Source organism: Colletotrichum costaricense (assembly GCF_030867565.1).
Source record: "Colletotrichum costaricense strain IMI 309622 chromosome Unknown Scaffold_2.1, whole genome shotgun sequence".
NCBI lineage: Eukaryota > Fungi > Ascomycota > Sordariomycetes > Glomerellales > Glomerellaceae > Colletotrichum > Colletotrichum costaricense.
Window position 1 is genome coordinate 803649 of NW_026848231.1, and position 21385 is coordinate 825033.

At 52.4% G+C, this 21385-nt stretch overlaps 6 protein-coding genes across 6 annotated transcripts; 3 read left to right on the top strand and 3 right to left on the bottom strand.

Moving 5' to 3' along the window:
- Nucleotides 1-493: 493 nt before the first annotated feature.
- On the top strand, nt 494-1063 carry CCOS01_01876 (uncharacterized protein; the record flags this gene model as incomplete). Its single annotated transcript, XM_060450068.1, has 1 exon — nt 494-1063. The coding sequence occupies one exon, from the start codon at nt 494-496 to the stop codon at nt 1061-1063; it is 570 nt and encodes a 189-aa protein (XP_060318718.1).
- A 204-nt stretch (nt 1064-1267) lies between these two features.
- On the bottom strand, nt 1268-2593 carry CCOS01_01877 (uncharacterized protein; the record flags this gene model as incomplete). Its single annotated transcript, XM_060450069.1, has 3 exons — nt 1268-2287; nt 2352-2420; nt 2486-2593. 3 exons carry the CDS (start codon nt 2591-2593, stop codon nt 1268-1270), a joined length of 1197 nt encoding a protein of 398 aa, XP_060318719.1.
- A 2586-nt stretch (nt 2594-5179) lies between these two features.
- On the top strand, nt 5180-6240 carry CCOS01_01878 (uncharacterized protein; the record flags this gene model as incomplete). Its single annotated transcript, XM_060450070.1, has 4 exons — nt 5180-5498; nt 5553-5678; nt 5734-5967; nt 6047-6240. The coding sequence occupies 4 exons, from the start codon at nt 5180-5182 to the stop codon at nt 6238-6240; spliced, it is 873 nt and encodes a 290-aa protein (XP_060318720.1).
- Nucleotides 6241-7545: 1305 nt separating this feature from the next.
- CCOS01_01879 (major facilitator superfamily transporter) lies at nt 7546-9188 on the bottom strand (the record flags this gene model as incomplete). Its single annotated transcript, XM_060450071.1, has 3 exons — nt 7546-7893; nt 7958-8961; nt 9035-9188. The coding sequence occupies 3 exons, from the start codon at nt 9186-9188 to the stop codon at nt 7546-7548; spliced, it is 1506 nt and encodes a 501-aa protein (XP_060318721.1).
- A 3889-nt stretch (nt 9189-13077) lies between these two features.
- CCOS01_01880 (heterokaryon incompatibility protein) lies at nt 13078-15281 on the top strand (the record flags this gene model as incomplete). Its single annotated transcript, XM_060450072.1, has 2 exons — nt 13078-13522; nt 13582-15281. 2 exons carry the CDS (start codon nt 13078-13080, stop codon nt 15279-15281), a joined length of 2145 nt encoding a protein of 714 aa, XP_060318722.1.
- A 151-nt stretch (nt 15282-15432) lies between these two features.
- CCOS01_01881 (uncharacterized protein) lies at nt 15433-21126 on the bottom strand (the record flags this gene model as incomplete). Its single annotated transcript, XM_060450073.1, has 8 exons — nt 15433-15633; nt 15731-16015; nt 16105-17020; nt 17412-17726; nt 17780-18169; nt 18232-19922; nt 19995-20865; nt 20936-21126. The coding sequence occupies 8 exons, from the start codon at nt 21124-21126 to the stop codon at nt 15433-15435; spliced, it is 4860 nt and encodes a 1619-aa protein (XP_060318723.1).
- Nucleotides 21127-21385: the final 259 nt, after the last annotated feature.

A 21385-nucleotide genomic window follows, 5' to 3' on the forward strand; every position in this document is an offset into this window, starting at 1 on the left:
TCAAGCATTCGATCACATCAAGCTCAAGAAACACGGTATCCACATACAATGAAAGAGAACCGATGAAAAAGATGTTAGTCAATATTCTAGCTTCGGTCTTGACGAGCTGGCATTGGTCCAGCCGGACTTTGCGGTCTTTAATGTAACAGACAAGATGACGGAAGTTCGCTTTGACCCTTGGGATTCGAGCAAAGTCAAAAAAAGAATCAGCCTACGGTCGCGAGCCATACCAATTGGAATGGAAGATGCGAATGTTCGGCTATGCTCAGGCCTCCCGTCTCGTCTGCTATTTCCATGTGGCTACATACTGGAATTGTGATGAAGTTGAGAACTGCCAAGTGGAACTAGTTCGGGAGATGGCCGTCCATGATCCACGGTTCAATCGATGGTACAAATCAGCGGGAGATGAGCAAAAGATCACGGGGGTTCTTGGGGAAAGGACCGAAAGCGATCTCGACGAGTTGCTGCGACCCAAGGCTCGCAGTTCCTGGCAATGATCCTTTCCGAAACGAATCACTGGGCGTCCCTGGTAGATCACATTCGAATAGCAACTCTTGGCAATGTGCAAATCCGTGAGCCTCCAAGTTGCTGGGTCAAGTGGCTCCAACAAACGACACACGTCATGGCATTTTCGGATATCGCCAGTCCCGGGTCAATTATTCGCGTACTTCACCATGGATGTCCGTCAACTGGTCTTTGGGATCTTGATCGGGGTCTCCGCTGCTTTCGCATCCACCATACGGACGTTACGAGCGCGATAACGAGGGGTGTCCTAGTCACCCCGCCTCCGCAATGGGCGGCCGGTCCGGCTCCGAGATGTTTCGATATCGTCCCAACGTCAGGAATGACTTTGAGGCGAAACACTAATTTCGTCGCAACACGTTGCGGTTCATGCAAGCAGCAAAGGAGAAAAAAGAATCAGACCGAAGTCTGCCGGCCTTGCGACGGCAGTAGAGTTTCACGGTCAACGACGCACGACCAAGGACATGTTTGGGCCAAGAGAAAATGCACTTTGGTACTGTCATTATTACTGTTAAAAATATATGGAAAAATGAGAAGCTGATTTTCTAGTCTACACAACACAGCATTGGCCAAGTTGGTTTGCGAACGCGAACCAGTCAACCGAATCCGAACTTGATGTAATTTGCTGTGAATTTCGGACTCTAGATACAAGGAAGAACTGGCGGTCGTCTCAACTCAAGGGTTGCCCGGGTCAGAGCATTAAGTTGTTGGCCCCCATGTCTGCCACAAAGTTGGACAACCCCCCTTAAGCGGTGAAAGCGCGAGCCTCAACGGCGGCGTACTCGTCGCGCTTAGCGGCCTTGGCCTTCTTGGTCTTCTTGCCGCGGTGATGGGGCTCACGAGCCTCAACGGCGTGCTCGGCAGCGTCCTCAGAAGCGAACTCGTCACGCTTAGCAGCCTTCGCCTTCTTGGTCTTCTTGCCGCGGTGGTGGGGCTCGCGGGTCTCGACGGAGTGCTCAGCGGCGTCGTCGGAGGCGGACTCGTCACGCTTAGCAGCCTTCGCCTTCTTGGTCTTCTTGCCACGGTGGTGGGGCTCGCGAGCCTCAATCTCGTGCTCGGCAGACTCGATGGCTTCGTCGGAGGCGGACTCGTCGCGCTTGGCGGCCTTCGCCTTCTTAGTCTTCTTGCCGCGGTGGTGGGGCTCACGGGCCTCGATCTCGTGCTCAGCAGACTCTACGGCCTCCTCAGAGACAAATTCGTCACGCTTGGCGGCCTTGGCCTTCTTCGTCTTCTTTCCACGGTGGTGGGGCTCGCGAGCCTCAATCTCGTGCTCGGCAGACTCGATGGCTTCGTCGGAGGCAGACTCGTCGCGCTTAGCAGCCTTGGCCTTCTTGGTCTTCTTGCCGCGGTGGTGAGGCTCGCGGGATTCAACATCGCGGGCCTCGAGGGCCTCGTCGACAGCAGACTCCTCACGCTTGGCGGCCTTGGCCTTCTTGGTCTTCTTGCCGCGGTGGTGGGGCTCACGAGCCTCAATATCACGAGCCTCGAGAGCCTCGTCGACGGCAGACTCCTCGCGCTTGGCGGCCTTGGCCTTCTTGGTCTTCTTACCACGGTGGTGGGGCTCGCGGGCCTCGATGTCGTGAGCCTCAAAGGCTTCATCGACAGCAGACTCCTCACGCTTCGCAGCCTTGGCCTTCTTCGTCTTCTTGCCGCGGTGGTGGGGCTCGCGGGCCTCGATGTCGTGAGCCTCAAAGGCTTCATCGACAGCAGACTCCTCGCGCTTGGCGGCCTTGGCCTTCTTGGTCTTCTTGCCGCGGTGGTGAGGCTGGGAGGTGTTAGTATATACATAACTCTTTGACCTGAGCACATTTGAGAAGATTGAATTTTACCTCACGAGCCTCGATGCTGGCAGCCTGGGGCGCAGCCAGGGCAGGCATGGCGAGTGCCAAGGCGGGAGCCTATTTAACCTCATATTAGTCCTCGCGTTCCCACACTTTAGACTCATCGTGGAAGGCAAACTTACTACATAGCGTCTGGCGACCTGACCCGTGGGGATGAGGTTCAACGATTGAACACCTTGGACGGCAAGGATGCTCGCCAAGAGGAAGTGGCCAAAGGATGGGTAGTGCATCTTGAAAAGAATGATTGGCTGACCGGCAGCAAATGACAGCAACTGGATTACAAGAGAAAGGAATGAAGGGTCGCGTCAAGCGATCAGGGGCCAACAGTGGAATGAGATGTACGGATGGTCAGGCAATGGTGGGCTGATGAGCGGGTTTGAGAAGATATTATATCTTGCTCAACGACCTCTGCGTTTTCGTCCCTCCACAGCGAGTTGACAAGGCACCCCCCCTTTTGGCACGGCACTTGGTCCATTCGCGAGTCTCCATTCGACTAAGTGACGAAGGCATGGGTTGAAGCCCCAAGTTTGGACGAAAAGGGCCTCGACTAGAAGGCGTCAAACTCTGATCGGCCTGCCGCGTAGGACCAGAAACGTCTCAGAGTCGGGATACCAGATGGAAAGGGTCTGAAAGGGGGTGGAGAGACAGGGCCATGGGCTATGACGGCTTGCGATAGTTGCTCGGACTGAGCTAGCCGCAAAAGATGGGACTCGTTCAAAACTCGTCGGGGCTACGCTGATGATGTCGAACAGCACCAAGATGCTGGACGCGGGGAGGCTGGAAGGGGAGGTTCCTGGACTAGGATATGAGCCGAATCCCGCGCTTGCGGTATCGACGATGGTTGTCGTCCTCCACTTCGAAGCTCGTATACGGAGTACTCCTCGTACCAAGCAATGAGAAGACAACAAGCATACTACCTTATTCCCTTTAGACATGAACATGGATGTGGTACTGGACTCGCTTGCAGTTTCAGTTCCAAGAAGTTCCAAGACTACCCTGGGCGGTCAGCAGACGGGGAGCACACAGGGGAAAGCGAGGGTGTTCTCTCGTTGTGCCTGGCGTCTCGTTCGACAGACCCCAACACGATCTGATGCTAAGCCTGATCGACAGGACGTTACGGAAGGTCTTCGCGACGCCGCAGTGTGTCGGGGAAATACGTTGGTAGGGTGGCCCGGTGATGATCCATCAGCCATCTCCTGTCGTACTGTTACTCGTACGCTAGAGAGGATGAGCCGCACAAGGGACCTCTGATACAGCCACAGTCCCAGAATGCCAAGACCTGACAGCAACCGAACCTGGGTCAAGATTAAAAAGGTGTACCGACTCAAAACCGACCACTGTTGGTGTCCTGTGGTGGTGGATATTCCATGAGCAATGCGGCATCAAGTTGCCGGGTTTTGAGCCTCATAGGCGGCCCGGGCTCTTCCCTGGCGCCTTGCGGCGTTCGTGAGTGGTCGGTGCATCCCCTGTGGGATGGGCTGGAGGCGCTGGAACGTGGTGACTGGTCGTGGGATCTCCCCCGCAAGCCACACCCTGTCGCACCAAACTCCGCGTTTCGACACACCCCTGTTCTGAGACACCGCACCAACGCCTCAGCTGTGCCATTACCAGGGGCCCCTTTTTCTTTGCTTCTTTCTCTCTCTTTGAGTCTCTTCAACTCTTGACTATGGGAAGAAGGTTCTCAGCTCTCTATCACATTCTCGAGGCAAAAAGCCTGCTGCAGGGACGGAGACAAGGATACAAGAGCCAGGGCTTGGACCTGACTAAACCTGACATGAGTAGCCCTGCAGATGTTACCAAGACTGCACGAAATCCCGTTCATGGGATTGTTCATCAACAAGGGCCAGCCCAATCATCGCCGTGGTTATTGGACGAGAGCGGCTAATTATTTCCGACCATCTATTATCATCCCTCACTGCACGGCGCACGTAGCACGCAGTATTGCCCATGATCACTTGAACCAAGGCTTGCAACTTGACCGAGTCGACTTACATTCCCGGTCCCACCCCCGGCTGTGACGGACTCGACCTCTTTTCTGTCTCGTCTATTCTTGCTTGGGATGATCGGCTTCTTGGCCTGTGCCGCAACTTCGCAACGAAGATCAAACAGCCCAAACGTTTCTGGTGGCTGGATGACATCTCGCTAGCTGGCAATTTCCATCCGACTATCCAGAGCCTATGCCACTATGGTCCATGGATCCCAAGTATCCCAACGGGGCGAGGTTGCATTGCACACACCTGCCAGACGGCGACTTTTCCTCCCTCGGTCTTGAGCGAACTGGGTCCCCTTCCAAAGTCGAGTCCTGTCATTGTTCGAGTTGGGACATAGTTGCGGCGCGTAGCCTCTCGCTGACGCCGCCTCTTGCCCGTGCCCTCTCTCTCCCTCTCTCCCTACCGAGTCTCCTCTTCCCACACCCATCGACTAATCGACTTGGACGGTCTGTGATCACCCATTAGTTTGGTAATCTGATTTTCCGCGCCCGAAGCGATCGTCTTGGCACTCGTCTCTTCTTACCTTCTCAGAGAGCTGCTGGCCTTGCCTCCGAACTGTTTCCCCTCCCCTTCTCCCCGTTCTGTGCTTACCACTCTATTATTCTCCCTTCTTGTCTCTTTCTTGTTTGGTCACTTTCAATTCCCATCATCCGTTTCTATACCCGACTTGACGTCGTTGTACTATTCCCTTGCTGTCAAATTCGTGACAGCATCCCTTCTTTCGCCTTCTATTCTTTCTTAATTAAGGCACCTGGCGTGCTCCAACTTAACCTTCCGGTGCTACTACCTTGCCTGCCGAAGAGGGTCCCTCTCTCTTTAATAATTATGTCTTCAGAAAAGGTCTACCGGTCCGTACCCCACGAGGAGGAGGAAGTCGAGAGTCTCGCCGGAAGCCTCAACACGGAGAGCACGGAGAACGTAGAGGCCGCTACAGGAGGAAACGAAGCGACATGGAGGCGGATGAGGCTCGGCGATGAACACCCGTGCAAAGAGAAGGCGCGGCGGATTCTGCGGTATTGGCCTTGGGCTCTTCACGCCGTGCTTTTGACGACGTCTGTCACGCTGTTTGCTGCATCATTCTGCCTTCGCTATGGCAACACCAATAAGGACGATACTTGGGTGACGGAGAAGTACTCGTCATGGTGTAAGAATCATCGCCCAATGACTATCACCCTTCATCATGGCTGACAGTTCATAGCCCCTGCTGCAGGAATCATCAAGTACCACACCGAAAGGTACAACCTGACGCCCATTATGGACTGGTCACCCTTTGTCGGTGCTGGATACGAGATCGACAGAGCATGGGATCACATCACAAACAATAGTAAGAAGACGACCCAATGGCTGGTGACGTGATGATAGAAGCTAATGAGGCGTAGTCGGCGACCAGATGATCTCGCGCGCCGAGCTCGACAAGCTCGGTCTCGATCCCAAGTCAATCAAGACCACCAATGCCGTCACGGGTGAGGAAGGTTACCGTGTCGGCCTTGAGGTGTTCCACCAGCTTCACTGCCTGAACCTGCTCCGTCAAGCTACGTACCCGGAGTACTACTCAAGGAAAGAGGTCGGCGGCGACGTGGCCGTTGAGCACAAGGACTTGAGAGGACACCTGAGTAAGTCACCACGATTCATGAGCCATGAGCGTGAGTGGCAAGAATGCAGAGAAAACCGCATTGCTAACGAGCTCACTAGACCATTGCATCGAAGCCCTGAGATTGAACCTGATGTGCGAAGCCGACATTGGCGTCTTCACATTCAAGATGTACCCGGATCTCCCGCTCGAGGGCCACTGGCCCGACTTCAGCACGCTGCACACCTGCCGCAACTTCAACGACATTCGGGACTGGGCGCTGACACATTCGGTGACGTTTGAGAATGAGGAATAGGCTTTTTCGGCACATCCCCAGTTGGAAGGAATCGAAAATGAGTTTTGAGTTGCGGAAAGGTGGTGGGAAAGGCAGGGTAACACAGCAAGGGTTGACCTTCATACATATTAAAAAGCATAACAGCGGCAATGCAGTCCGCAAACGGATAACATTTTCCCCAGAGAACAAATAAAGCCTCAGCAAAGTTTCCTGTTCGCATACGCCTCAAACATTGTCGGGGAGGATGCAGAAGGTTCTCGAGTTTGCTCTTGTTTGGAATTAAAGGTTGGAATGAGTTTGAAGGTGCCAGACTTAATCTCTCACTGAGTTGCATTAGCTCCCGCTGTCTATTGAGAGCCAGACATATTATAACTTTTGACTTTCACCGCCATCAACAAGCGCCACCTGGCAACAGTTGAAGAACCGATCAGCCCTGATGGTCTAGCGGTATGATTCTCCCTTAGGGTCTCCACGACACGCATGGGAGAGGTCCCAGGTTCGAATCCTGGTTAGGGCCCAATTCTTTTGCATTCTGCGGTTCTGAACACTGGCGATAGGCGCTTCGTGTGCTGTATTTTTGCCTCTGACAATTTCGTGATGTCTGCGACATCCGCGGGCTGATTGTGGTGGTGGGCGCACTGACAACTCCCGATTACAAAGCATCTCTCTCCACGGCTGCAGTCTGCGAGTCAATCCCTATAGCATGCGGTATAACTCGTGATACGACTGGCCAGCTTCGCGATATACTTTTTGCCTTGTCCCTGCGTCGAAGCTTCTGAGACGGCCGTAGAAGATGGGTGCAAGACAGAAGAGCCGCGGCGCATGTCGTTGCCGAAAGTCTCGTGTGCGCCCAGAACTCTGACAGGCTTGGCTTACATGAGGCAGGCAACACAACCTTTAGACGTGTCCCGTGGCACCCGCGGTTCACATCACGGAAGTTACACAAGACTGCGGGAACCCCAGGAGCACGTTTGCCTTGGCGGTTCGTTTCTTCTTCCGTTCCGTGGTACAAAACCTTGTTTCCTTTAAGAGTCGTGATCCCCTCGTTTAGTAGTTCATCATCCCTGCCCCGTCGGCAAGTGTTTTCCGCGCGCGTTTAATGATGTTCCCGGTGATGTAGCGAGGTAAGTGAATCACAGAAACACATCCGTGGACCGCGAGTCGATGTAAATCATCCAACATAAACTTTCATTGTGCCTTGTGAGGCGGCCGCTGTCTAGCGGGGGTATCAACAGTTTCTATATCCATACAACCAACGCGCGCAAAAGTCTATCCCTTTTTCCAAATTACTCCGTTCCCTCTCTACCAAGGCAAGAAAGGGCTCGTCTAAGCCTCCTCATCCTTCTTGTCCTGGTCGGTGACGATGCCCATCTTCTTGTTCATGAGCTCATCGGGGTCGCCGGCGCCGGCGTCCAGGACCTCGAGGTTGCCCGCGGCGTCCTTGGTGCCGGTCCGGTAGCCCGAGTGGCTGCCAAAGACGTACCAGACGTAGCCGGTGAGGATGGCGGTCGTGGCGAGGAAGGCGAAGATGGTCCAGTTGCCCATGCTGTACATGGGGGAGTCGGTGCTGGGGAAGAGGAAGGGGGCGGAGATGCCGCCCGTGTTGGCGATGGCGATCATGCCGCCGGTCGCGAGCGCGGTGGCGGTGGAGCCCTGGACGGTTGCGGTGCGGTGCTATTTTACTTATTAGTTTACTTTTTCTTCTTCTCAATGCCTCAATGGAGATTCGTGAACTTACAGCAACGAAAGGGAGGACGGCGGCGTTGGTGCAAGCAATGATGCACACGGCAAAGTAGCGCACACCCCAGTGCTTGACGATGGCCAGGAGGAGGTATCCCGTCGCGACGAAGATCAAGGCACCAATGACGTGGCGAGAGCGCTCCTTGGTCCTATCGCTGTGCAGACAGTTGCCGATGATGATGAACATGGCAAAGACGTTGGGCGGGACGGTGAGCAGCTGGGCGTTGTATCCCTTGAAGCCGAGCGAGGAGACGATGGTGGGCGCGAAGTAGCCGAAGGCGTTGAGGGAGTTTGTCATGAGGAAGTACATGACGGCGAAGAGCCAGAAGTACGGGTCGATGATGGTCTTCTTGGCGACCTTGCTGTCCCAGTGCTTGTCGGACATGGACGGGGCAAAGGGGCCGAGGCGCTTGACGGCGAAGGCGCGCTCCTCGGGGGTGAGCCAGGCGGCGGTCTGGGGGTAGTCGGGGAGCATGAACCAGACCATGACGCCGACGATGACGGCGGGGATGCCCTCGAGGATGAAGAGCCACTGCCAGCCCGTGAGGCCGCCCTTGCGGTTGAGGAAGGAGATGCCGGTGGCGAGGAGACCGCCAAAGGCGCCGGCGACGGCGACGGAGGAGGCGAAGATGGCCATGCGGGTGGCGCGCTCCTCGGGCTTGTACCAGAAGCAGAGGTACATCATGATACCCGGGAAGAAGCCGGCCTCGGCGAGGCCGAGCATGATGCGGACGGCGAGGAGGCCGCCGTAGGTTGTGCAGGCGGCGGTGCAGATGGTGACGATGCCCCAGGAGACCATGATGCGGGAGATCCACTTTGAGGGGGAGAAGTACTTGAGCATGATGTTGGAGGGGAACTCCATGAGGACGTAGGGGACGAAGAAGAGGGCGACGGCGACGTTGTAGCGCTGGCCGGTGAGGTTGAGCATGGTGACGATGTTGTCTTCGGGCTTGTCGTTGTTGAGGGTGCGGGCGTTGCCGAGGTTGACTCTGTCGAGGTAGTCTGTGATTCTCGTGTTAGTGGATGTTTGATGGCAACTTTCTCGTCTTTTCTCGTGATGCTGGAGAAAACGTACTCAGGAGGTAGGTGATGCAAATCCAGGGAAGGATTCTGAGATCCTGCTTGCGGACGATGCGGCGTTCCATCTCCTTGTCGGCAAGGTCGACGGTCTCGAGGCCGGGCACGTCCAGGGACGGCGCCGGGGCGAACATGGCCTTCCAGTCGGGCATCGTTGCGGTTCTGGGATGAACTGTGGAGATTTCGGTGAGGCCTCGGTGAAGGGTGTTCGATCGCGGGATCGGTGTTGAACCCTAGATTCAACGACCGCTGAGACACCGTTTGGGTGGGTTGCCCTGTGAAAGCCGGCTTGGTGAGGGCGGCGAGGTGAAGAGTCGACGAAGTTGTTGATGGACTTGTGGTTCGGACACACTCTCAGGATTCAGTTCGGACGAGGAGGGAAGTCGAGTTGTTATAAGTCGATGCTTAACTCCCCTGGCCTCCTAGCGTCTACTGCATTTGGGTTCCCGCCCACATGGTTCGATCCATCCCGACTTCGAAATCCCCATAGAATTCACTGCGACCCCGCGACAATCTGGTTTTAGAAACGGTATTCGTACAACTAAAATGTTGCCTTATCTCTCTCAAAGAACCCAATTGAGAGCTGTGATAGGATGGGCGCGGTGGCGTGGGAAATGTCCCGACTGTTCGGGGTCTCCAGTCTTAGTGTCGAGTCGTCGACCACGCCCCCCCTCCCAAAGCTAACCGTCTTGCAAAAGACTGAAGTCAAATTCAATATGTAAATGCCGGCGGGGGAGATAACGTTCCATCCAATCACAAGAGCGGAAACGCCCTAGATAACGACCAAGTCAAAAAAGTTCTGGCCTGTGTCAGTGTTCTCCTCCGTCTTGGGCTGCTCTCGTCCGACCCGGGGGCAACCCCGGACTCGGAAGCTAGCACCGCGTGAACCATTTCCCAGAAGGCGATTAGATTCCTGCAAGCCTGCGAATAATCCATGCCTAGTTCAGGTTCAGTTGGGCAATGTTCGGCGTATTGCCGTGCGTCCGGTTCTCGGGGTGGCTTGCAAAATTTTCGGCCTGCAAAACACCACAAAGAAGAAGAAGATTAATCAGGCTTGATTTGTGAAAGGAAGAGAGAGAGAGAGAGAGAGAGGGACAGAGGGAGTAAGAGACTGAGACAATCACACATGCCAGCTGAAGACAGCCTGGGAACTAGAAGCCTGTCACAAATTGCCGCATTTCCGGGTCCGATCAATAGCAAGTGCAGAAAACACGAGGTCTACGTACGCTTGTAAGCCTGTAATGGAGGCTAATACTCAAGATGATATTGAACCCCGTTCTTCGGATCGTCTGTCAGCCTGTCGCTTGCCAAGACTGCAGACGCAAAGACATGAGGATATTATTCAAGACTTCTCCGTGGGTCTCCGAAAGGGGGCCGGCCTTTCACCCTTCAACGCTTTAAGGGGGGCGGCGGCGGCAGCGGGCTCGTGCATGATGGCAAGCCCACCCCCAAATGCAACAACGATTTCATTCTCCATCTTCCCATGAGTCCCCATTCCTATCGCCGTGGACCCGAATCAGACCTGACAGCTGAGGGTTGTTCCTTGTATGGTTTACTCTCTGCGTCTCCTTTTCAGAGCTGTGCCTCTCGGATACTCTCCTTTTTTGGAAGGGTTCTCACTCAATCTCGAAATGAAGGGACGCAAAAGACATACCCAAAAAACCTGTTCGTCTCATCTCGCTGACGTCGGGGATCTGACTCGTGTATCTACGCTGCCGCGTCGCGGCGTAATGTTGGAGGCGTTGCTTGCTGATAACGGTCTCTGGCAGACGAGGTTGAGAAAACGCCACGGCCGACGGCAACTCCAAGCGTTACTGATCCAAAAACGCCCTCGTGTGTGTCTGTTGATGTCAGTGTAATTGACTGCGTGGGATTACACGAAGCGATTTGATCAATATGGGCCCATCCACGCATCCTCCGCCATCCGCGACCGGGGCGGAAGTCCTAAAGCTCCATTCTTCGGCAGTGGCCCCGTGGAAGGGGGAGCCGTTCACCTAACCCATAGTAGCGTGTAGTATGACCGAAGGCTCGTTTGGTCTTGTCTGAAAATGGTTGCAAAATGTCACGATAGGCAATAAGCCAGAGCTGTCTAGGCTTGTGATAGATGTTATCCGCCCGCCGGCACCTAAAGACTAGATCTATCTGACTGTCTGACACCTACACCACATCGACAGTGACAGGCTGACAGCAATAGATCAGCTCCATGCCAATGCTAGGCGCACATGGCCGTATAAACCGACAGCGCGGGATGTCGCACGGCGTCTCCGCTAGTTCTCACCTAGTGCGCGGCATGTCTGTGGTCTTGATCTTCGACTCCGGGGACCGGAATGACGATAGTGTGTTCCATGGGCTGAAGATGGTGTTCTGCGAGTGTGTGTGCGTCTGTGGGCGGCCGAGAGAAGCGTCAACTCTATGACTGTTTAGTGTTTGGCCGCCTGCGCGCGCCGGCGGGCTGCTTCTAAGTGGCTGCATGGCCTGGACCCGCCGCCCGGCGGGCATCAGTGGGTCCGCCCCGAGCCGATCGGCAAAGGCGCGTGGTTGTAAGGGAGTTGAGGCTTGCAGCTGGACCGTTCGAGCCGTAACACCGGAGTCTCATTTTGCAATATCTCTGCAACATTCACACGTGGAGGTTGACAACTGCTCCGTTCTGATTTGAGAGGACCCCGGAGCTTCGGAACTCGTGTTGCGACCTAGCGAAAAAAGGTTCAACTAAACGAGGTGCCCGATTATTGACCAGCTTTCTCTCCGACATCATCCGAGCTTTTGAGGAACTCGATGGATCGATAGTGTCGATGTCCAAGTCCGAAACCGATTAAGGCATTGGCAGCATTTGTTTCCATGCTCGTTCACTTTCCCTTGCTGTGTCAGAGTGTCTTGAGAGGAAACCAACTGTGTGCATGTGTGAAGGGGTTTGGGGGTTTGGGGGTTTGTGGGCAAACCCCTTCTCCCTTCCGTCCCTGCATCTTCTCTTGCTTCTTCTTCTCTTCTGAACCCAAAGTTGAAGCGACTTGGGAAATCAAATGGAAACTTTTTTCCCCCATTAAGATGTTCCTTTGATACTGCCGAAAGCCAGCTTATGCAAGCAAGTTCGAGCATCTAGTGATGCTCATCAGAAATCCGGAATATCAATCAGTACCAGGCATGTGACTTTAGGTCTCTTCCGGGCACTGATTGTGGCTTCAGCAGCAGGAGAAAAGGCTTGTTAGTTCCGACCTCGAAGAGCGTACTTACTTCTTTGCGTAGAGGAATTCAAGAAGAACAAGTCCGGTTCCCAAGGCTTGTCGCGGCGAACACTGGTTGCTAAACTCCTTTTGCGCCAATCATGGCTTGAATGGGTCCAACACTAGATCGTTATTTGGATGTAAGTCAAGCATTTGCAATTCAAGGTTTGGCGTGACGGTCAGAGACCTAACATTTCTCAAGAGCAGCAACATGCTGGGCCGAAACACCATCGCAACCCATTTGTCCTCGACAAACGAACGCCAGCAACCGCGCTTACGCTGCAGCTTCAGGCTCCTCTTTTTCAGAGTTATAGAAAGTCGGGAAACACTCGAGAGGGCTGAGGGCCACCTCTCCTGAAGTAGATTCGAGTGGGAAGATATTGCTCTGACTCTAGTCAAGTTGACTGTGAGGAAGACATGAAGCCAACCGCACCTTCGTTGCCGTTTCTCTCTGCAAACCAGCACAATTGGCCACTGTCATGTGCGAAGAAGTCAATCCAGTGGGCTAGGGTCATTGGCTGCCTTGGCGCCCAGCCTTAGGCTGGTTTTATCTCCATGCTGCCTATCAACCCCAGCTTTATGCATGAACCATCGCCTATCACAATGACAAGCTTCAATCCTGCAGTGCAGTAAACCGAGCTGAAGTTCAGCCGTAGGTGTTGACCCCGCGCGCGAACGAGTAGGGGCCTGACTGTAGACGAGATGGCGCGTCACCCACAACATACTGACAGCATCATCCTCAAAGACAACGGCAAGCGTTCAACTGTCTCCATCCCGGGTCTGTCGTAAAGCTTTCTTGCCATCGGCACAGGTTATCAGAATGATATGTGAAATTTGCGTTGGGGCGTTCCAACACCGGAAGGGTTGGGTTCGCGATACCGACGAGGGCTCCGAGCCCACCATTTTACTTGCTCATCACGAATCGGTCGCGAGCCTTGAAGCTTCAGCCCTCGACGCTTGCGAGACATGTCGTCCGTTCTGGCTCCAGATCAGCGAGGAGGACCAGATTAGACTGAGAGAGTTCGACGCCACTTGGACCTCACGCCCTAGGGCAGGCGGTGCAAAGTCCTGGACACCTGGGCAACGGTTGGACGAGTTTGATGGTCTAGTGACTATGGGCGCAGTTGTCCTTCTCGAGGAACCGAGTCTAAAAGCCATTGGGTCTGACTTGATGATATCCATTTCATTCGAGTCGGGATTCACGGATGAAATTCATTTTGATCAAAAAGATATTTCTGGTACTTATGTGGTACAGAGAGGTGATTGTAAGTAACACTGCCGGGTTGATGAGCCGTCAGCTTTTTCTAATGTGATCGGCCACCAGACAAGGATGCCGGAAAGATGATACCGTTCTCCAGTAACAAGACGGACTCCGAGGAAGCGTGGGCTAAAGCAAACTTATGGATGCAAACCTGTTTGTCTACTCACACGGCCTGCAACGTTGAGCTGAAAGCGGATCCGTGGTATCCAACTCGATTGCTTGACCTCAAGGCTGGTTGCGAGGGAACAGATGTTGTCCGTCTGGTAATCACGGCAGAACACCGGCCTTCGCACAATGATCGTTATGCGACCCTGAGTCATTGCTGGGGTTCAGCCCAGTTTCTGCAACTGAAGAAAGCCACGTGCGACGATTTCAAAAGAGGCATCGAGCTCTCCAAGCTTCCAAAGACATTCCGTGAAGCCGTGCAAGTCACTCGACAACTAGGCGTGCGGTACCTCTGGATCGACTCGCTGTGCATATTCCAGGATCGAGACGATCTCTCCGACTGGCTGGTCGAAGCGGGTTTGATGCACAAAGTGTATTCAAACTCATTTTGCAACATCTCTGCAGCGGGAGCACGCGATAGTTCCAAGGGCCTTTTCTTCAAGCGGGATCCGAGAGTGAGCCTTACTACCGACATGTGCCTCAATGCGGAGGGGTTTGGACTGGAAACGGAATACGTCGACTGCAGCATTATCGACATGTCATTTTGGGGCCATGCCGTTGGGCAGTGTCATCTTAATAAGCGCGGCTGGGTTCTACAGGAGCGTCTGCTTTCACCACGTGTTCTTCATTTTGGCCGCGATCAACTCTTCTGGGAATGTAGAGAGCAAGCGGCGGCCGAGTGTTATCCAGAGAAGATGCCGGAAATCTTGGCAAACAGCGTTCCGACAAAATTCAAGAGACTCAGTAAAGAAGCTTACGGCCCTGATGCAATGTCGCGAGAGAGAGAGCCGGACGACCCCACGTTCTACCATCGAATTTGGGATTTAATCGTGAGAGCGTATGGAAGCACCCGCTTGACTATGGCCTCCGACAAATTGTTGGCTCTTTCAGGCATAGCTCAGCATTTCGAAACTCTCGTTGACGACACCTATGTCGTGGGGATGTGGCGGAAGCATTTAGCCAGCAATTTACTATGGCATGTTGATCAGGAGACGCAGGTCGACGGCTCTCCATCTATTCGGCCCGAGGTGTACAGGGCCCCATCATTCTCTTGGGCCTCAGTCGATGGCAAAATCATAACTGGACCCCTGATTGATCAATCGAAACTGCTCATAGAGGTGGAAGACGTCCGAATCGAGTACGTGTCGAAAAACAAGACGGGTCTGGTAAAAGGAGGCCATGTCGATCTTAGATGTTGTGTGCTGCCCTTCGAAATGTTTGTGAAGTCCGGCAGCCAACGCCGGTTCCTTTCTCTGAAAGTCAACGGTGTCATTGTCATAGCATCGAGGAAAGATCCGCAACGGAATATTGGTCCTCTGGTACACATGGACATTGGCCAGGAAAGCTTCAACGACGAGAATACCACAGGATCGCTATACTACATTGTCGCACAGAAGCAGGATGAACCTGATGGCTTTGTGAGGTGCCTTCTGCTGATGGCCGTAGATGAGAAGAGGAAGGTCTTCAAGAGGATTGGGCTGGCAGTAACCAACGATGCAGAAGAGATTGAGATGCTGCAGAATGGGACACATAACGCCGATGGAAGCTTATCGAACAATTGTGGTCTTGATGGAATTAGAACCATACGAATCATCTGAATGCGAGAAGTGGCTAGTAAAATCTAGTAAACTATCTGGTTGATAGAAGACGGGGGCGACCAAAGCAAGGCATCAGCAATGCTCTCAATCAGACCCTGTCAATTACGAACTCTAGCCTCAGACACTCCAAACACCAGGAAACTCAAAGTTATCAAGCAGCTCTATTGCCTTGCATTGGGACCACCTGCCAAGTATGTTCCGTGAAGATCAGTGTGCCGTCCTGCTGTAAAGCATACGGGTCCATGTAGACGTTGAAATCGATGTCCGACGTAGTAAGGTTGAAGACTCGAAGCAGCATGTAAACTGTGCAAGATCCTCCCGGGGACGTTGACGCATCTGTGTAAGACCTCATCTATGCATTTCCATAAAACGTTGGTCAGCCAAATTGAACGATGCATCCATTGCGAAAGTTTTTGAAGCCCTACCCTGTTGTACTGATACTTGCTTACAAAGAACGGCCTTGCAGCATCTCCGGGCGTGGTCTTAACTTCGATTAAGTATTGAGGCTTCTTGCCGATCCACTTGGTCCGCTCCAAATACCCCTTTCCGATAAGAATCTCAGTTAGAACTCCAAACCTGTCGTCGTAGACGATGTCGGCAGTCTCTTGACCTTCCCAAGGAGTCACGTAGGAGTATTCGGGATGAACTGCCACATGTTTTCGCATCGTACTTTGCCAATCGTCCATGCCAAAGCCTGGAAGTGGAGGTTTGAGATGCGAGAGCAGTTCATAAACCTGGAAGAAGCCAATGAGTAAAGAGTCTCGAGTAGTCATCGAGGACTGTGTCTAAGAAAGTAGACACGTTTTAGATTATCTGTACTCACAAAGAGCTCGCCGGCGGCGCCGATCTTCTTGTCACTTCCTGGAGGTATCCACGGACTGGAAGTAGGAGTCGAGACACATTCTGCTGACTGTCCTGTTCTTGTAGGACCAAGGTCAGGAAACGATCTACGCCGCGCAGAAAAGATGACGTTATTGAGTATTCTCAGATACTCTGCGCTGAACGCATCGAATCTAGGCAAGGCCGTAGCAGTGGGTGTCGTGGAAGTTTCCCCAAAATGAAAGATGTCTGGTGGTAGGCTTGCAGCGGCTGCATCGACAGGTGAGTTCGGCTGCAAGTGATAGCTTCTGTTGCTATCAAGTGAAGCCGGAGTACTTGTCTGCTGCGTAAACGTAGAATGAGTAACAGCAGGTCCGGAAACGAAACGGGACCCCATCAAAGCAAAGGGTCTTATGGGCATCTCAGCCGCGAAACCTTGGCGTTGAGAGTCTGCCACCGGTGGAGGCGAGGCATCAGATCTTTCTTCGAACTCTTGACCTTGATCGTCTTCATTAATGCCGCCCAAGTCAATAATCCCTTCTGCTTCTAGGATCTGTGACACGCTTTGGATCGGTGCGTTGAGAGCTGAGCTCATTGCACTGATGGCTCGGTGTGGTATTGCACCACAAATTTGTGTCTCGGGTTCTGTCATGACCCACTCCAGAAGACGCCTTGGAAGACTCGAGTGATAACAGAAATCCTGCCTCTCTTTGCTCAGAGGGACGTATATCTGTAAGCGGCCAGCCGCCTCTCGGATGTGAAGCTCGCTCGATGACTTGACATGGATGTGCGCTTTACCATCCTGAACAAGGTGAATCTCAGATGAGATTCCATGCGTTTCGAATACTTCGGTGGCACGGAGTGTGTGATATAGACCATGGACGTCGTCCGAACGAGGACCGTTGAAGTGAGACGCAACCCTAGTGTCGTTATCAGGTCAGTGAAACTTCCAGCTTGAGAACCACCTGAATGAGAGTTCAGGCAGGGAAGTCTGTTATTAAATACCTAGAGATTCCACCTGCTCTCCTTCTAATATCTCTATCAGGACGTTGCACTCTGATTTGAGAATCGCTGGCAACAGTAGAGATTTCCTTTACGGAAGAGGAGAGATATCGGGAATCCAAACCTAACCAAGAAAAGAAGTTACTGAGCCTATGAACTTCATCAAGAGAAAAGTCCAGAAACTTGACTTTAGAAGCAAATATCGCGGCTAAGGGTTTGCGGTCCCTAATAACGAAATGTGTGCGAAAAGTCTCGAGACAGACCTGCCCATTTGGATATTCAACGGGAAATATGGCACTTTCCAGTAACTGCTCTGGGTCAGGGTACAACGTTGCAGTCTGAAGAAGGGTGTTCACCGCCCATATTGTTTCTTTAACTTCGGCAATGGTGGCGGCTGTTTGCTCAGTCCCCTTCTTCAGAAGCTCATCGCATGCCATTGCAAGAGTTAGTCTTTGTACCCCGAGTGTTTCGACGAAGAAGTCTTCCAAGCCTTCGTAGATGGAGCTGAGAGTCGTTCGTCCCTGAATCTTAGCCCCGCTTGACCATAAGCACTCGGCTGTTGTACACCATCTGAACGTCTCGCCATTCGGAACGAATATGAGAGGCGTTGTCCTGAAGAGGGTCCTGGAATTGACAAAGTCAGACACTTTTCGTTAAAAATGAGCTATGAAACATACCTGAAATCCTTCAATTGACTTTCTGACATGTCGCAGGCGTGAATAAACTCGTAAATTTCCACAACCCAGTCGAAATCATCGCAATTCGCACCCTTCATGTGCTTCAGCTCCTGTATGCAGCATTTTTCGTCCCAATCTCCTATTCCCAGGGTCACCTTCATAAACCTCTCTAGAGAATCTACAGTATCTTCGGAGCAATCGTTCGTGAATCGCCCTTCAAGAGCAGTGTAAGCGTACGGAACACCTGGGGCTGCCCAGACACAGGTATCCGGCCTTCTCCAGGTCAGTATGCCGTCCTCAGTTGCAGAGATTCTAAGAGGGGCCTTTCTTTGTTCTTCTTGATTGTTGTATATGGGAACCAAGATGCAATGTCTCTGGCGGCAGAAGTTTCTACGTCTTATCAATTACTTGTCGCTTGTCAATTTCTTTGGAAACTGGGTGTAGCTCCTTACCTCACAACTGTGGCAACTTGATCTTTGGACGCAGACTCCTCACACCGAAGTTGTATCATTTCGTAGAGACCCAGAATCTTCCTATAGCTCCCTTGTTGTGGCTGACCTTCAATAACCTTTTCAAGAATTGACAAACGCAAGTTCACGTCATCTCGAGCTCGGACACCAAGCTCGTTGACTAAGAAGCCCCATTTTGAATGATATGAAGCAGAATGTGCGGCTTCATCGATTTGAAGGAAGCTGATTGTTGAATCTCCAAGGTACGAAGAGACAACAGCCTGGAGTTCTAACAGTGGCAGAAACGTCTCCGCGAGTGGGTAGTCCCTGCCGTCCTTGCATGTGATGTTAAGGTCTCGAAGGTTGCGAAGGAATTTCGAGGTCCTCGAGTCATCATGATTCAGCAGTATCCAATGATGTTGAAGTGCCTCGATGAAGCTTTCGGGACGAAAAATGCGGACAAAGTCGAGCTCGGGAGAAAGACTTTCTGGAGACGTAGAAGACGTTAGTCTCAGCCGACGGCGTATTCGCAGAACACGCTCAAGCCAATCAGACCATGCCTGTTCCGATCCCGCCGGTGTCTCTGGAGGGCGTTCAGAGTACTGATCGTGCAAAAATGACACAAAGAACCCATCTGGCTGATTTGGGGTAGGCTGTAAAAGACGGCAAGGCTCATAGGGACCGTTTGTGGCGAGGTAGACATCTTGGCGATGAGGTAGCTGAATCTCCATTGTCTGATCAAAGACAAAGAGCTTAGTGATTTCAGTTGAGCTTTCTACACCGGAAGAAGTATGGTGGTAAGATGAATATAGAAACTTCATGTTGTTGACGGATGCTAGCAGAGTACCCTCGGTCTTCGAAGTCGGAACTGGAGCTTCAAAGATCAATTGTTGGACCTCTTCAACCATTGCCGTTTGAACACCGAGCAGTTGAAAGAGCTTGTAACGATCATCAACAGCAGATGCCTCTGGGCAGACGAGAGACAAGGGAAGATCTGCGGGGATTTCAAGACCATTCAGACAGAAGGGGAAGTAAATGGGTCGTCTGTTCCGATTAATCGAGGTCCAACTGCCATCCCTTAGAGGTATGATGTCCAAAGCGTGAATTCTCGCTAGGCTCTGTGGGGACGCGGTAGCGACGAGTCTCTGAATCGTACTGGCAGCTAGTGAATGCCATTGCGTACTGGTGGACGGATTCTTCATTCTTGATTTACCAGTCGGTTGGCCAAGGTCCCGTTCCATCCGAGCTATTCTCTCGTCTGCTGACAGCCATTTCAGACCGTACGGCTCAAGTAAGCTTAGATCCTTGATCTGGTATTCTTCAGCAACATAGATCTCAGCATCAAGGTCGTCGAACAACGGAGTCCCAGCTTCGTCGAGCCAATTGGACTGTAGGCGACGCAGCGAGTGAATGCCGCCCAGGTGACCGCTCCCCCTTGTGCGAAGAATCTTGCTCGTCTTGATACGGCTTACAATGTCTTCGAGCAAGCCACTCCAGAAGCTATCCCAAGGGTATGAATGTCTCTGTGGAAGCCACCTCATCCATTGAAATTGCAACATGGGATGTTGGCACATCTCCTCCACGGCTTTGAGGAAACAAGTCGCGATACCATTTCTGATTGCCAAGTTACGTGCAGATGAAGTCACAATTCCTTCGCGAGACGAGTTGGTGACGAAATCAGCTTGGATGATGAACTGCTTGTAAATCAGCACAGGCTTGAAGCAATGTTGTGGATGGAAAGTTCTGTGCTGCAAAGGCCTACTTACCTTGAAGCCCAAGGGCATCATTGGAAGGAACGCGAAAACTGGCTGGTTATCAATGATGGGGGTGTAGTCATCGGTAAGTGGGAAAGCCAAGATTACTTCAGTCTCAGCATCCGCACGGCCATTGCCTTCAGAAAGCTCCCTATTTTCGTTTGGAGGAGCATCTCGAATCACTTGACGTGTGACGTGATGCTTTCTCTGGACAGTCTCGCCGGAAGAAGACTCACGGTCGGATAGCCATACTCTCTCTATGAGAGTGCTCGAACTTGAAGTTGAGAAGGAATACTCCACTCGTTTTGTTTCCGTGTCATTGTCGTCGTGAAACTGGATTTCGATGCGTCGCAGATTCCTCAGAAAAAGCAAAACTGTGATTGGAAGGTTTTCGAACTCTCTGTTAATTTCCTCCCTCTGCCGCGCCGCCTCTGAGAGAGAAGTGTCATCGTACTGATGAAGATGAAGTGTGATGGAACTTGAAGCTTGTTCACACTGCGGGATCAAGTCTGGTTCCCAGATAGGGGTAACCATCCCCAACCCGCTGTCGCCCTTCCGATGGGTGAAGCTGAAGGAAAAGTCGTTCGAGAGAATGTTGACTTTGTAGGCAGCCATGAAGACGGATTTGAAGCCGATACCTTTTTCCCCGATGTAACCATGACTGCGATTCTTTGAGCTCTGGCCAATCGCACAGATGGCTTTGAGGTCGTGATAGGTGAAGCCATCCTCGTTGCACTCAATTTTGATACGTTCTCGGTACACACTAAACTTTACAAAAGGCTCAACACCCCGACTGTTTGCTACAACGAACTTATTATCATCGGCGTTTTGAAGAAGTTCGAAGACAAAGCGGGCATGACTAGTGTTGAGATTCTTTGCCAAGCTTCAGTTACGATTAGCAGCTGTCAAAGTTGCAACTGAGCAGACCTAATTGATGAGCGGTTGTAGCATACGTCAAAATCGAGGAACCAATCAGTTGATCTTTCTGTAATAGAGCCTTTTCTACGACAGATCGAATGCGTTGATTCATGGCTCCAATCTCCGTCAAGTCGCTCTCAGAAACAATGCCATGCTCCTCGGCAATCCCTTCCACGAGTTCCCTTGCGGTAGGTTGGTGGGCAGTACGCCCTGGCGCAGCTGCCATGTCGTACGTTAGTGGTCGTCTTCACGAAGCAAGTCGCAGAGTCTCAATCGTCGTCGTTGAAATCCGAAGGACTAAAAGTGAAATGCGAGTCGAGAAATGTTTGAATCAAGTCATTTCCCCGCCAAGATCTCTTGCCGCGGACTTGACGCCACCAAGTCATTTTGGACCAACCACAGGCAACACCAGAAAACAATATTGAAATAAACCTAGCAACTCGCATGCGCCCAGACTGCGGCTGAATTAATTTTCACCAATGCGG